Source organism: Sinocyclocheilus rhinocerous, unplaced genomic scaffold (assembly GCF_001515625.1).
Source record: "Sinocyclocheilus rhinocerous isolate Xijiao unplaced genomic scaffold, SAMN03320098_v1.1 scaffold1001, whole genome shotgun sequence".
NCBI lineage: Eukaryota > Metazoa > Chordata > Actinopteri > Cypriniformes > Cyprinidae > Sinocyclocheilus > Sinocyclocheilus rhinocerous.
The window spans coordinates 488,822-501,919 of record NW_015666593.1 but is presented as its reverse complement, the minus strand read 5'-3'; the positions used below and the strand labels follow the sequence as shown (position 1 = coordinate 501,919).

Genomic DNA, 13,098 nt, shown 5'->3' with positions numbered 1-13,098 from the left:
TTTTTTTTTTCTTGTGATAAAATATTACCTTCTTTAGGTTTCTCTGCAATAATAGGACGGAGTCCATAATTTAGGAGTCCAGCTTGGTAAACATGTTCTCCATCTACAGTTATAGCATCGGCATCACCAGTCTGTGAATCATAGACAATTTAATTAAAATGTTACAGTTTTGATTAAACAAAACACCCAAGGGTGAGTGAGGAAAAATAATAAGCATGTTTTATTACCTTGATGCTTGTCATGCACTCAGTCACAGAAGATTTGAGATGACACCTAAGCTCTGGTAATTTGGTGGCAAGGTGTTGGCATTTATTCAGTTCATTCTGTGACTTCACACACCATTTGACTTGCTGAGCACTGGCTGAGGGCAGTGCCACAACTGCAAAGAAAATGACACAGTAATAGTTAATTATCCAGCTGAGCACAATGATTAAGAAGTATTAAGAAGAACTGAAGAAGAAAATGTCAAAAATATCAAACATGGCAATTACCAAGGCACCCCAGCAACGAGATGAGCAGGATGTTCATATTAGGCCTTCACCAGGGATTTTTGGCAGGAAGAGACAGGAGAGACCAGTCTTTTTATAGGAGCTCTGGAAGCACTAGTGGGTTGGGCCAGACAAACACAAGACTAGATCATCATCAGCGTTTGCTCATGATTTCTCAATATCTGCTTGTGCAGGCTATGTGCCAGATCACATTTTGCAGAAGTAGCCATCATGGAAATTCCCTGGTGAAGTTAATGTTAAATTCAAACATTTATTAACAAAAAACATTAGCTTTATTTTTTGTACAAATTAATAGTAGAACAGTACAATTATACTGTACATGCACCTAGAAAATTGGGTAACACTTTTCTTTTCTTTTTATTTTAACACACTTTTATTTTGTGTTGCTTATTAGCAGGCATATTACTAGCATATTGGCTGTTTACAAGTACTTTTAAAGCACATATTCTAGATCCCTTAACCCGACCCCATAACTACTACAACAACTACCTTACTTACTATAAATAAGCAGCAAATTGGGAGCTTATTTAGAGGTAATAGTGAATATGTGTTCTCTAATCTAAAGTGTTACCAAAAATTACATTAAAAACTTACTCTAACCTGACATTTATGAAAAATATATATATATATATATACGATGATACTGGAATTGTAGTTTATGCAACTGGAATCTTAACTCAAAATCTTATAGTTAAGATAAAGTCCGTGTGGCAATTGGTTCTGATTTCTGCTGCTGTGTGTATCAGCATCAAAGTGTGTGTCCAGTTACTGCAAGCCAAACACAGTCTGCATTCAAATTCTTTACATGCTCCTTAACATGATTGACTCATTTTGTGGTGGATGGCTGCATTTGGAAAGACATTTGCTCAGAGTAAACAGTGTTGTCTCTGTTCCAAGACCATTGTGTTTGTGTGCTTGGCAATCAATGGACCGGTCCATATTTGTACATTGTAAATATTACTCAATGCAAGAGCGTAAAGTACAAACTGATGGAGGTTCAGCAAAGTAACCAAAACGCCTTTTTTGGGGTATGTCAGAAGTGTGATGACGTCCAGATTAAACATTGCAGGTACCAGTATCTGCTACTAAATCACAAAAATCATACCAGTGTTTGACTGGTGTTGCACAATTCTGGAATGTCCAAAGATGGGGGGGGGCATCAAATGAAAAGACATTTGAAAAATATTTTATAGATAATATAGATCCATACCTGCACCCTGATACTAATTTGTATTGGGTCAATGACCAATAAAATTGTCCATAATAAAGAAGTGGATTAGTTTAAAAAAAAATCTAGTTTAAAACACGTAACAAGTCATTTCAAATATTACTCTTCATTGGTTTCATATGGTTTTTGTTTTGTTTACAATTTTAATTTAAATGTAATGACTATAAAAATGTTTTTATATAGATTTAACTAATTTATAACAGATTTGTGAACTTTATATAAAAAAAATGAAATAATGACATAGCATAAGTTTTCCTACCCCTTTTATTATAACATTTCTTGTTTTATGTTTTTTTCTGCATGTTGATTGCACCACTTGACTTTGGTTGACATTCTTTTTTTTAAATATTAATAAGCAGTGAAGGTGTTTTAATATATTATCATCATTTAAATTAATTCAAATTACATTATTATTAAATGTTCTTATTTCAAATATTATTATCAAGAATCTAATTCTTTTAATGGCTTTTCTCTTCATTACTATACCAGGACCATTGTAATCAAACTATAACCCACTTAAAGTGTCAATCCATTTTGAACCAACTTTGACTTTACAAGGTCCAACCGTCTATCTCATGAACTCTGACCTCGGACACTCTGCTATCTGGATGAGATAACAGACAGGCTTCAAGCAGACGCTTCATGATACATTGTCCAGGGATACAGGAGCACTGCATGAAGAGATCATACGTCATGCTCACAATGATATGCTCACAAATGGCAGGTCATGAAAAAATGACATGTTTGATTGAAAACTGACTATAAGCATCTGCATATCCTTCTCTTCTCCGAGCATGTAAAATTAAGGAAATTGGGGTTGTAGAAGTTAAACAGAAATATTTCTGGAATCCTCTGACATTGATGTTGAACTTTGTGCAGGAAAACATGCTAATTCTTCAACAGTTAAAAGAGTGGAGTACTGAATTATTGGAACATTTTAGTTCATGCAGGTTGGTTACTGAGAATGAACAGAGGTGACTGAAGTCCAGCTCCCTTATGTAACCACTTCAAGTAGAGTTTTGGAACACTTTATAGGATCTGAGCATGCAGTTATATTGCAGTGGCACTAAAACCACATACAGAGTGATCTGTGCTGACCGATTAGTAAGTGTGAGAATGTCAAATCTCTCTGTTTTGATTATACATTCCTGAGTAGTAGTAGAGCTGACATGTGTCCTATGTCCAAATTCTGTGGTTGACTGACCTGACTATTTGACCAGCTGCAGCTACTTAACTTAGCCCGGGTTGCAAAAGTTTAAAGGTAATAGGCCTATGTAAGCATTAAAGAGTTTTAGCAAAACCGTAGATAGACATTTGACAAATTGTCCAATGCAGATGAATAAAAAAACATTCATAAACAGGTGGTTGATTCATTTAAAATTTCATCTGCATGACTATAGAGATTCTTATTCACCTGCCAATTAAACATTAATCTGTGGCTTAGCACTCAGATTTGTTGCATAATTTACTGTAGATCTTATTCATATTTTATTTGCTGGGCATTGGAACATTTTATGTTTATTCAATGCAAGTAGTAAAAGAGAACTGGTATGTTTGATTATAAGGTTTGGTTAGGTCAGGGTTCATTTCTGGGTCATAACTGCAAACCCACTGATATTATAAAGAAATTAAAAGGCCAAAACCTGTCATAGTTTCTGATTTTGTCTACGTGAAATCAATCAATAAATGAATAATCCTTCAGTTAAAATGTTATAAACATAATTTAGAGAAAGATTTCACATTTTATTTCTTGATATTACAGTATATTTAGATTCCTGTGATAAATGGTGCTGCCTTCTTGACATGATTTAAGTGGGGTTGGTTGGAGATGGTAAAAACGGTTATTATTAATAGCTCATATTAATAGCACAAACAATCATAATTATATGAATAAATTAACATAATTACATTAACATAGTTTGCTTAAAATAAGAATTTTCCTATAGATTCTTCCATAAATGCTATCTTGATTCTTCTAACACTAAACATAAAACACAGTAAACTTAACGTGTTTCTCACACACACACACACACACACACACACACACACATATATATATATATATATATGTGTGTGTGTGTGTGTGTGTGTGTGTGTGTGAGAAACACATATATATATATAAACACACATATATATATATATATGTGTGTGAGAAACACATATATATATAAACACACACACACATATATATATATATATTATTAATAATAAAAAAGGGACAAATGCTGCATTAACATGCTAATAACATGGTAACATTTTGAATTTCTTTCACATTCACTCATTAATAAGAAGTTGCTGATCAGATACAATCTGGTTTATTTGAAAAATGTTAGGTTATGACTGTTTTAAAATAAAAATTCTGTCTTAGTGTAAATATTTTGAGTGCATTATGTGTGCATAACATTGAATTTGCCTCTTTTTAAACTTCAATTTGCACCTAGTTGCACTGTAAAAAATAATTTCTTGAGTCAACTTAATAAACTTTGTTACCCCGCTGCCTTAAAATTATTTAACTTGACAATACATTTCTTATTGAAATAACTTCCTCTCAAAGTAGAATCAACCTTTAAAAAACTGTCAAAATAATGGATTTTCTTAGTTGACTCAAGTATTATTTACTTGTCCAGTCAACTAATGTTGTGTTGTTTTAACAAGTGAAATCATGTCAACTTGAAAAATATTTGTTATTTTAACTTAATGAGATGAGTCAATCAAGCGTAGCATATTTGTTAGCCCGCTGCCTTACATTTTTTAGTTAAGATGACAAAATGTTTTGCCTTCTTTAACAGAATGATTTAATGATTGAGACAAATTTTTTCATTCACATTTTTATTTATTCTTACTTCTTACAAGCAATTTGCTGTCAGAGATTGAAACTGATACACTGACAATTTATAGGGTTGCAGAATTCAAATATAAACAAACATCTGAAGTCTCAAACAGACACTCTAAAGTGTTTTGTAAAGCCTACCATTTTGGCAAGGGACTGCACAGTAAATATTTAAATTCCTTTCTCAACAGCACATCATATGACAAACAGATGACGGATTCTACATTTCCCAGCTCAATATGACAAGTCAGAGTTCAGAACATGCATCAAAGTGCATTAAAAAATTGTAAAAAGAGATGTAATAACATGACAAAAAAGTGTGTTGAACTAAGTGCAAAAAGCCCAAAGCTACCCGTGAACACGCAAAGAACAGCTGCTCCCACCAATGTTCATGAAAAGTTTTTGGAGAACATCAAAAGTGTACTTCATGTGTTTTGGGTAATCAATGTTAACGATGTAAAGAAGACCCATACTGTGTGTGGTTACCTGGATGATCCACGACTGTTTTTTTGTTTTGTGATGGTTGTTCGTGAGTCCCTTGCTTGTTCTGAACAGTTAAACTGAGCACTGTTCCTCAGAAAAATCCTCCAGGTCCTGCAGATTCTTCAGTTTTCCAGCATCTTTTGCATATTTGAACCCTCTCCAGCAGTAACTGTATGATCTTGAGATCCAACTTTTCACACTGAGGACAATTGAGGGACTCAAACACAACTATTAAAAAAGGTTCAAACATTCACTGATGCTTCAGAAGGCAACACAATGCATTAAGAGCCTGAACTTTTGAACAGGATGAAGATGTCCAATTTTTTCTTATTTTGTTGAAATATCTTTTTTTTTTTCCATTTAGTACTGGCCTTCGAAAGCAACAGAAGACACTTGCATGTTTCCCGGAAGACAAATTAAGTACAATTTACCTTGATCTTCAAATTCAAAAAAGTTTTCACCACCCGTCCCTCAATTGTCCTCAGTGTGAAAAGATGGATCTCAAAATCATACAGTCACTGCTGGAGAGGGTTCAAATATGCAAAAGATGCTGGAAAACTGAAGGATCTGAGGGACCTGGAGGATTTTTCTAAAGAACAGTGCTCAGTTTAGCTGTTCAGAAAAAACAAGGGACTCATGAACAACCATCACAAAACAAAAAAACTGTTGTGGATCATCCAGGTAACCACACACAGTATTAAGAACCAAGCTATTTTTTTTCTTGTGGACTAAATGTAAACATCTTTTATGTAAAATATCTTACTCAGGACAGTACTAAATAAAAAATAACATACATTTTGTATGATCTCTCTTATTTTGGTAAAATTATTCACATTTTCACAGATTCTGCAAGGGGTTCCCATACTTTCGCATGCCACTGTATTGGTGAGGACAAGACGCTCTTCCAAAATGAGAGCAACGTCAATGGTCTCTTTTGGAAGCACTTCCCATTGCTCCTCCTCAGTCACAATCAGGATGCCCACGTCAATTCCCTTCACTAATTCTTCAGTTTCATCAGATGGCTGAAACAATCTGCAACAACAACAACAAAAATAATAAATTCTTTACATACAATTATAGCAATTGAATCAATATCGAATACTACTGTAGTAATACATTTTGTGTGCAAAAAAAACAAAAATGACTCAAAACGACTTTATTCAATAATCTCTTCTCTTCAAAAATATCAGTGCTGGTACTACTAGATCTCAGTGCTGCGTTTGACACGGTCGATCATAACATACTTCTAGAGAGACTGGAAAACTGGGTCGGGCTTTCTGGGATGGTAATCAAATGGTTCAGGTCATACTTAGAAGGGAGAGGTTATTATGTGAGTATATGAGAGCATAAGTCTAAGTGGACGTCCATGACATGCGGAGTCCCACAAGGCTCAATTCTTGCACCGCTCTTGTTTAGCCTGTATATGCTCCCACGGCCAATCACAACGCACTGGATAGTTGGTTAATCAGAGCACACCTCGCTTTTCAGACCGATTAGTTTTGTAAAAATCGACGCGTTTCAGAAAGGCGGGGCATAGAGGAGAAACAATAATGTACAGTATGTGGAAAATTATGTGTTTTTTGAACCTTAAACCGCATAAACACATTTCATTACACCAAATACACAAAATAATGTTCTTTTTAGCAGCATCATATGACCCCTTTAAAGTTGAAAAGAAAACACACAGCCCGTTTGTTATGGGCTTTGAGTCTGAAACTGTGTCATCCAGTGAGCTGTTTCAATTTACAGCCGGTTTCTTCATAGATCGCTAGTTATTTGAATAAGATCACCTCCGAGCCATATATAGAGTCCAAGGCAACAATTCATATCTCTTGTGTCCAAACACCCCATGGAAAAGTCTGGTGGGGTGAGCAGAAGCTCATTATCATTTAAAGAGACATGCACTGAAATGGGTCGCTGTGAGCTGTTTTTGACAAGTTAAAAAGGGTGTTGTTTTACATTGCGGAATTTTAACCAAAGTATGTTAGCAACAGACATTTCATGAAGACCCTAAAGAATCATGCCAACTTGTGGAAAATGGGCATTCGATGTCCCCTTTAAAGCAAATATGAAATTAGATTAATCAGAGCTTAATAGAAACCTACCTCTCTCGCGCAGACACAATACAGAAAGCAAAGAGAAGGAGCACAGACAGACAGGAAAAAAATTAAGATTAACACTGCAGTCAGAACATTAAAAGGGAAGATGCACACATATACAGACAGGCACATCAGGTATACATTTTAACATGAAACATGTACAGTATAATACTTTCCATACCTGTTACATGAGCACAGTGGATAAAGGTGTGAGCAGGGAGCACAGGTAGGGGCCGAAAAAAATCAATACATGGGCTGGAGAAACGAGACTATTTGGTTATGGTTATGGACATGACTATGGCGTGTCATGCAAAATAATGTTTGAAAGATCAACAACATATCAGCCATACCGAAAACTGACTAAATGATCTAATAATCATGCACTTGAAAAGACTGAAAAGTTAAATACTGAAAACAGAAACTGAGGATCAATGTAACATCACAGGAAACAATGAAAAATATGAACTATGAATACACAAAAAGAAGCCTAATTATTAGGCTATTTATTACCAGGTGATTGTTAACTTTAATGGCAAGACATCTGGCTGAAACAACTGCCTGACAGTGACCTCTGGTGAAAAACTTGTGACATTTGGTCACAAAACTCATCTGGCTTCAAAAATGAAATTCTGTTTTTATATAGCTACTCACCCTCGTGTTGTTAAAAACTCGCACTTTTATCGCCTTCTTAAAACTCTCTATAAATTTAAAATATACACATCAAACAAAGTTCACTCCGTTAGTTCTTCAGTCCCTACCTATAGACAAAAGACTTAAGCCGTCTAAGTGATTGTGAACTATCTGTAGGAACAATCGACTCACTGTTACGTCTCGTTCAGACATTTAACCTCCTGAGACCCTGCATCCTCATATGAGGACACTCTGAGACTATACATGCCACAGTTTTAATGTCCTGCACAGAGCACATTCAGGGCTTTTCAGAGGTACTAAATGTTTGGATGTTTCACCATGACCACTCCCTCTCCTTGGTCTTCAAAAATGTCTGATATTATTATGAAAATCTGGTCAATTATTACTCCCATTATTACACTTCTTTTTTCTTTACATGTTGCGCCAAAAACACATTAATATGCGAATTAGATTTAGTTTATATATACATTATATATAATGAGAAAACCTGTTTATGGCCATTTTACACACATTTTGCATAAAGAAAAATGGTATATCAAATAATTCTGTTATAACATAGTTGAGAATTATCTTTATATATCTTTAAAAAAAGTTTGGAAAAAAAAAAAAACAAAAAAAAATCCTGAAAACTAAAAATGTATTGGTGGTTTAAAAAAAAAATCTATTGTTTTTGCCTATGCATGTTCATTCATGTCTTTTTATTTATTTATTTTTTTTAAATCGAGTCCCGCTGTCCTCTACCAAGGACGTTGCATAACTTATGAAATATCATTTTTTTATTTACATTTTTTTAATGCTCTAAACAATGTAATGACATGAAAAAATAAAATTAAAATTCCTACAATGTTTTGCCGGGTCTCAAGAATCATGGACTCACTCGGCGCCACCTAACCGCCATAAAGAGTCACTATAAAGAATCAGTGAACGGGTCATTAGTAAACAGATTCAAAATGGATTTTTAGTCACTGTGATGATTGAAAATGTCATCATCACTACAGGTGAAGTGAGATTAAGTCTGTGTTATCACGAACTAATGATTATCACTTTTTTTTTTATCACAGTATAAGCCTACTGTGTTCTACTGAAAATCCCTTTGAAGACTCTGCTTCTTGGTGATCTCTCTTAACTGACCAAACAATCAAACAAAACAATTGGTATTATTTTTTCTTACAGTTCTGTGATTAAAGACTAGTAGAAATGAAACTACAGCAGAATTCCATTTCAACACTATAGATAACATGTTCAAACATTTTTTTGTTGCCCAACATGCATTATTTGATCTATAATCTGAACTGTGATATCTGTATTAAGATAGCTTTTTGCAGTTCGAGAACTGCTTTACATCAGACAGATTCTTTACTTAATAAATGACAACCTCAAAGTTGCCGAATGTCCTGATGGGAGTCACAATATCATGCAATAATATATGTTCATGTTCATTCTTTGAGATCCCTGCCTGCAATAAATATGGTTATGACAGAATCCTACACCATGTTAACGAGGGACTGGATCTCAAACCCAAGCTGTTTCTTGTGTTTCTGGAGTAGGTGTCTCATTGATCTTCAGAGGGAACATATCTTGTCCTTGAAACATCCTGTCATCTGGAACTGTTTGATGTTTCCTTCTTCCTTTGTTCCATCTCAGGGTCTTCCCATAAATCATATTTAATATTCAGCGGTTTTCCTGCTCCAGGCGATGTCTAACTTCTTGACTTAGCCAATCAAACTTCAATCATGAGAGCAACTTGAAGCTGATGAAATATATTACAACCAAACATAACTACATTGATATTCACTAGAGAAATGTCAATGACCAAATGTTTTTAAATATCTAAATATTTTATGTTTCTTGCAGGCCTGGATATCACAAATTAAAAATTCTCTGGGCAATTTTATCTCATTTACTGTAATGATACAAGAGCAGGAAAAAGCAGAGGGATATCAAGGCAAATAGCAAAACAGCAAGATTGTAAAATATTATTCATTTAAAATTACTGTTTTCTATTTGAATATGCAATTTCTGTGATGCCAAAGCTGAATTTTTAGCAGCCATTACTCTCGTCTTTAGTGTCATGATCCTTCAGAAATCATTCTCATATGCTGATTTGCTATTAATGTTGAAAGCAGATGTGCTGCTTAATATTTTAGTGAAAACCGTGGAATTTTTTTCAGCATACTTTCAGATGCTGCTCATCACTAGCAAAGTAGGGTTCTCTGATGATCAGTAATATATATAAGAGCTTTAACAAATACTCTTTTTTATTTATCACATGCAGCATTATTTAACACTAATGATAAACTAAATATCCCGTGAAAATCAGATCCTAAACAAATAGATATTGCAGAAATAGATATTCTTACATGTGAATAACTAGGTGTTACCATTACAATATGGTGGATGACTTAGATTATTAGCAGCCACTGAAACAGCTGCTAATGTGGGATCTACATATAGATATCTATGAGAAAAATGTTACAGCTACTTTGAGTATATGTCTGGCCCCAGTGGCCACGTTCTTGTGCTCATACTGTTCATAATATTGGAGCACTACTAAGCTTAAGCTATCACTTAAGATTCTGTATACAAACATACAAAGTTGCCCTAAATGCATAAAAAGACAACCAGATCCTTCTACTGTGGCATAAGAGATGTTCAAGCTCCCATCTGCTCAAAACCGCATATTCTTGATAAAAATCATGTCACCAAACAGGAGAAATCGAATAAGTTACTGAAGAAATACTCAAGTAGACAAACTGTCCCTTTTGTTTCAATGATTATATTTGCGAATCAGTTTTTGTGGAAATGATGCAGTATATAAAAAAAGGAGATAGAAACTTACTATAGCTAAATGTCACTCTACTTCATCCGTCCTTGCACATTGCAGCGGAGATATGTGAGGGCTTACCTCTAAATAATAAACATTCTCCTAAATTCATCACCTGAGCCCATGTTCAATAGGATCCCAACCTGCTCAGATGATTTTAACAGGAACTGTAGTCACTTTGGAACTGATGTTCAATCCTTATAAACTTTGCATATACATGATACACAATGTTTTCCCTATATCAAGGCCATCTGTAAAACCCTTTTAATTTCCATTCAACATGAGCATAACTCATGGGCATGTACTGTCTTGAAGAATTAGAACCAGATAGGATGGGATGTGCCGAGTTGTTTGTAAATAAATACGTTGACAAATGCAGCTCAGCGGACGGTCCCTATGAACTACCAAATGTTCGGAGTATCCGGGACTTATTATAAAAAATTTAAAAAAAAAAAAAGTGGTAACAGGGCACAGTCAATTCAGTCTTTCGAGGGCACAAATGACAGGACAGGAGGGGGTGTATTATTATACATGGGGAGGGGCTAATTCCTCTCCTGCACAAACACAGTCTCCTGCGGACACAGTCCTGCTTCCTGCAGTGTGACGTCATAGTCCAAGTGAGCGAGTCTTCGGCGGGGGAAGTTGGTGACGAGTTCGAAGCGTTCATTGGCGAATCCCTTAGACTGAACGTGTCTCACCAGTGCCTACAAAATAAGAACAAAGGAAGATAATGAAGGGCACATCTAAATTTTTTTACATTAGACCATAACTAACTTCAACTAAAAAACATCCAAAACCCGCATCAGAATTCACACACGATTGAAACTGTGTTCCCTTTCAGTCAGTCACTCTCAACGTCACATCGGTGACCGACGAATTGGGATCTCACTTAGAGAGACCAATATACTTTGAGTGTAAACTAAACGAGCCAATGCACATTGGCATGCAATTATTGCATCCAGCTGTCGCTGATCACAGCGTGAGTATAAGTAGGCCGCCGGTGCTGCACATATTCAGCTTTTCACTTCGGAGCCGAGCGATCACATCGTTCTGCTCCTGACTACTCTACTGAGAGAAGAAGACTGGGGCGGTCTGAGGGTAACAGTGATGGCAAACCCTCCAGGGAACCAACCATCGGGGGACCATCGCTCCTCTTGCACTCCGCAACCAGTTGAGCTGCCAATGGAACGTGCTGGGCCCTCTACAAGGAGCGTACCAGCAGTATCCATTGGCGCTCCTCCCGACGACCGGACGTCGATCGCTGCATCGGAGGGTGAGCCGGAGCTTTCTGGAGAAATAACGGCTATGCTTTCCCGGGTAAGCACCTTTTTCTGCCGGAAACCGGCCTGCTAGCTCCTCCTCCCTCACCACTCTTGATGGTGGTGCAGCTAGGGGGTATACGGGGGTCCCCCCGGTGGAGCAGTCAGTTGCGATGCAGTTGTGTCCTGATACCGCCTCCACCCGGAAGGGCGAACCGTGCCTTCCCTCCAGGGTCTGTAGGTACTCGTCTGGCCTGTCCCGGTTACCGTTCAAGATGTTGACGCAGAAGCGCATCTTCTGGTGCATCCGTCCCCGAGATTGGTTTGCAGCGATCGACCTAAAGGATGCGTACTTTCATGTGTCGATCCTTCCGCACCACAGACCATTGTTGCGGTTCGCGTCCGAAGGACGAGCATATCAGTATGTGGTCCTGCCCTCCGGGCTGTCCCTGTCTCCCTGTGTCTTCACGTAAGTTGCGGAGGCAGCCCTTGTTCCCCTGAGAGAACAGGGCATTCGCATTCTCAACTACCTCGATGACTGGCTCGTACTAGCTCAGTCTCAGGATCAGTTGTGTGCACACAGGGACTTGGTGCTTTCGCATCTCAGCCGGTTGGGCCTTCGGGTCAACTGGGAAAAGAGCAAACTCTCCTTGGAGAGGATCTCTTTTCTCGGTATGGAGTTGGATTCGGTCGAGCACGCCTCATGCAGTCGGTGCTCAGTCGGTGTTGAACTGCCCAAATATGTTGAAGGGCAGGACGGCGGTCCCACTGAAACAGTTTCAGAGGCTCCTGGGTCATATGGCAGCTGCAGTGGCAGTAATGCCGCTGGGGCTGCTTCATATGAGACCGTTTTAACACTGGCTCCATGGCAGAGTCCTGAGGTGGGCGTGGTTACGCGGCACTGACCGGGTCCGAGTCACACTGCTGGCCGCCAAACCTTCACCCCGTGGTCAGATTTTGCGTTTCTCCGGGCAGGAGTGCCCCTGGAACAGGTCTCCAGGCATGCTGTGGTTCACACGGATGCCTCTACCACCGGCTGGGGGACCACGTTCGACGGGCTTGCAGTGTCGGGGTTTGGACGGGCCCCCAACTACACTGGCACATTAATTGCCTAGAGTTGCTGGCAGTACGCCTGGCCTTGATCCGTCTCAAAGGGTGCTTACGAGGCAAGCACGTACTAGTCCATACGGACAACACTCCGACCGTTGCGTCCAT

The 13,098-nt window shown here is 37.6% G+C and overlaps 2 protein-coding genes across 2 annotated transcripts in view; both read right to left on the bottom strand.

Annotated features, from left to right (window-relative positions):
- Positions 1 to 590, bottom strand: part of tfa (transferrin-a) — a 6,957-nt gene extending 6,367 nt beyond the window's left edge. Inside the window, exons 1-3 of the mRNA XM_016544411.1 lie at positions 492 to 590; positions 228 to 379; positions 29 to 131 (exon numbers count right to left, since the gene is read on the bottom strand). Coding sequence (XP_016399897.1) covers positions 29 to 131; positions 228 to 379; positions 492 to 528 — 292 coding nt within the window. The 5' untranslated portion in view covers positions 529 to 590. The remainder of the gene's footprint in view (positions 1 to 28; positions 132 to 227; positions 380 to 491) is intronic.
- Positions 591 to 10,248: 9,658 nt separating this feature from the next.
- LOC107732947 (UBX domain-containing protein 7-like) overlaps positions 10,249 to 13,098 on the bottom strand; it is a 14,751-nt gene continuing 11,901 nt past the window's right edge. The window contains exon 11 of the mRNA XM_016544416.1: positions 10,249 to 11,328. Within this exon, the coding sequence (XP_016399902.1) occupies positions 11,167 to 11,328 (162 nt within the window). The 3' untranslated portion in view covers positions 10,249 to 11,166. The remainder of the gene's footprint in view (positions 11,329 to 13,098) is intronic.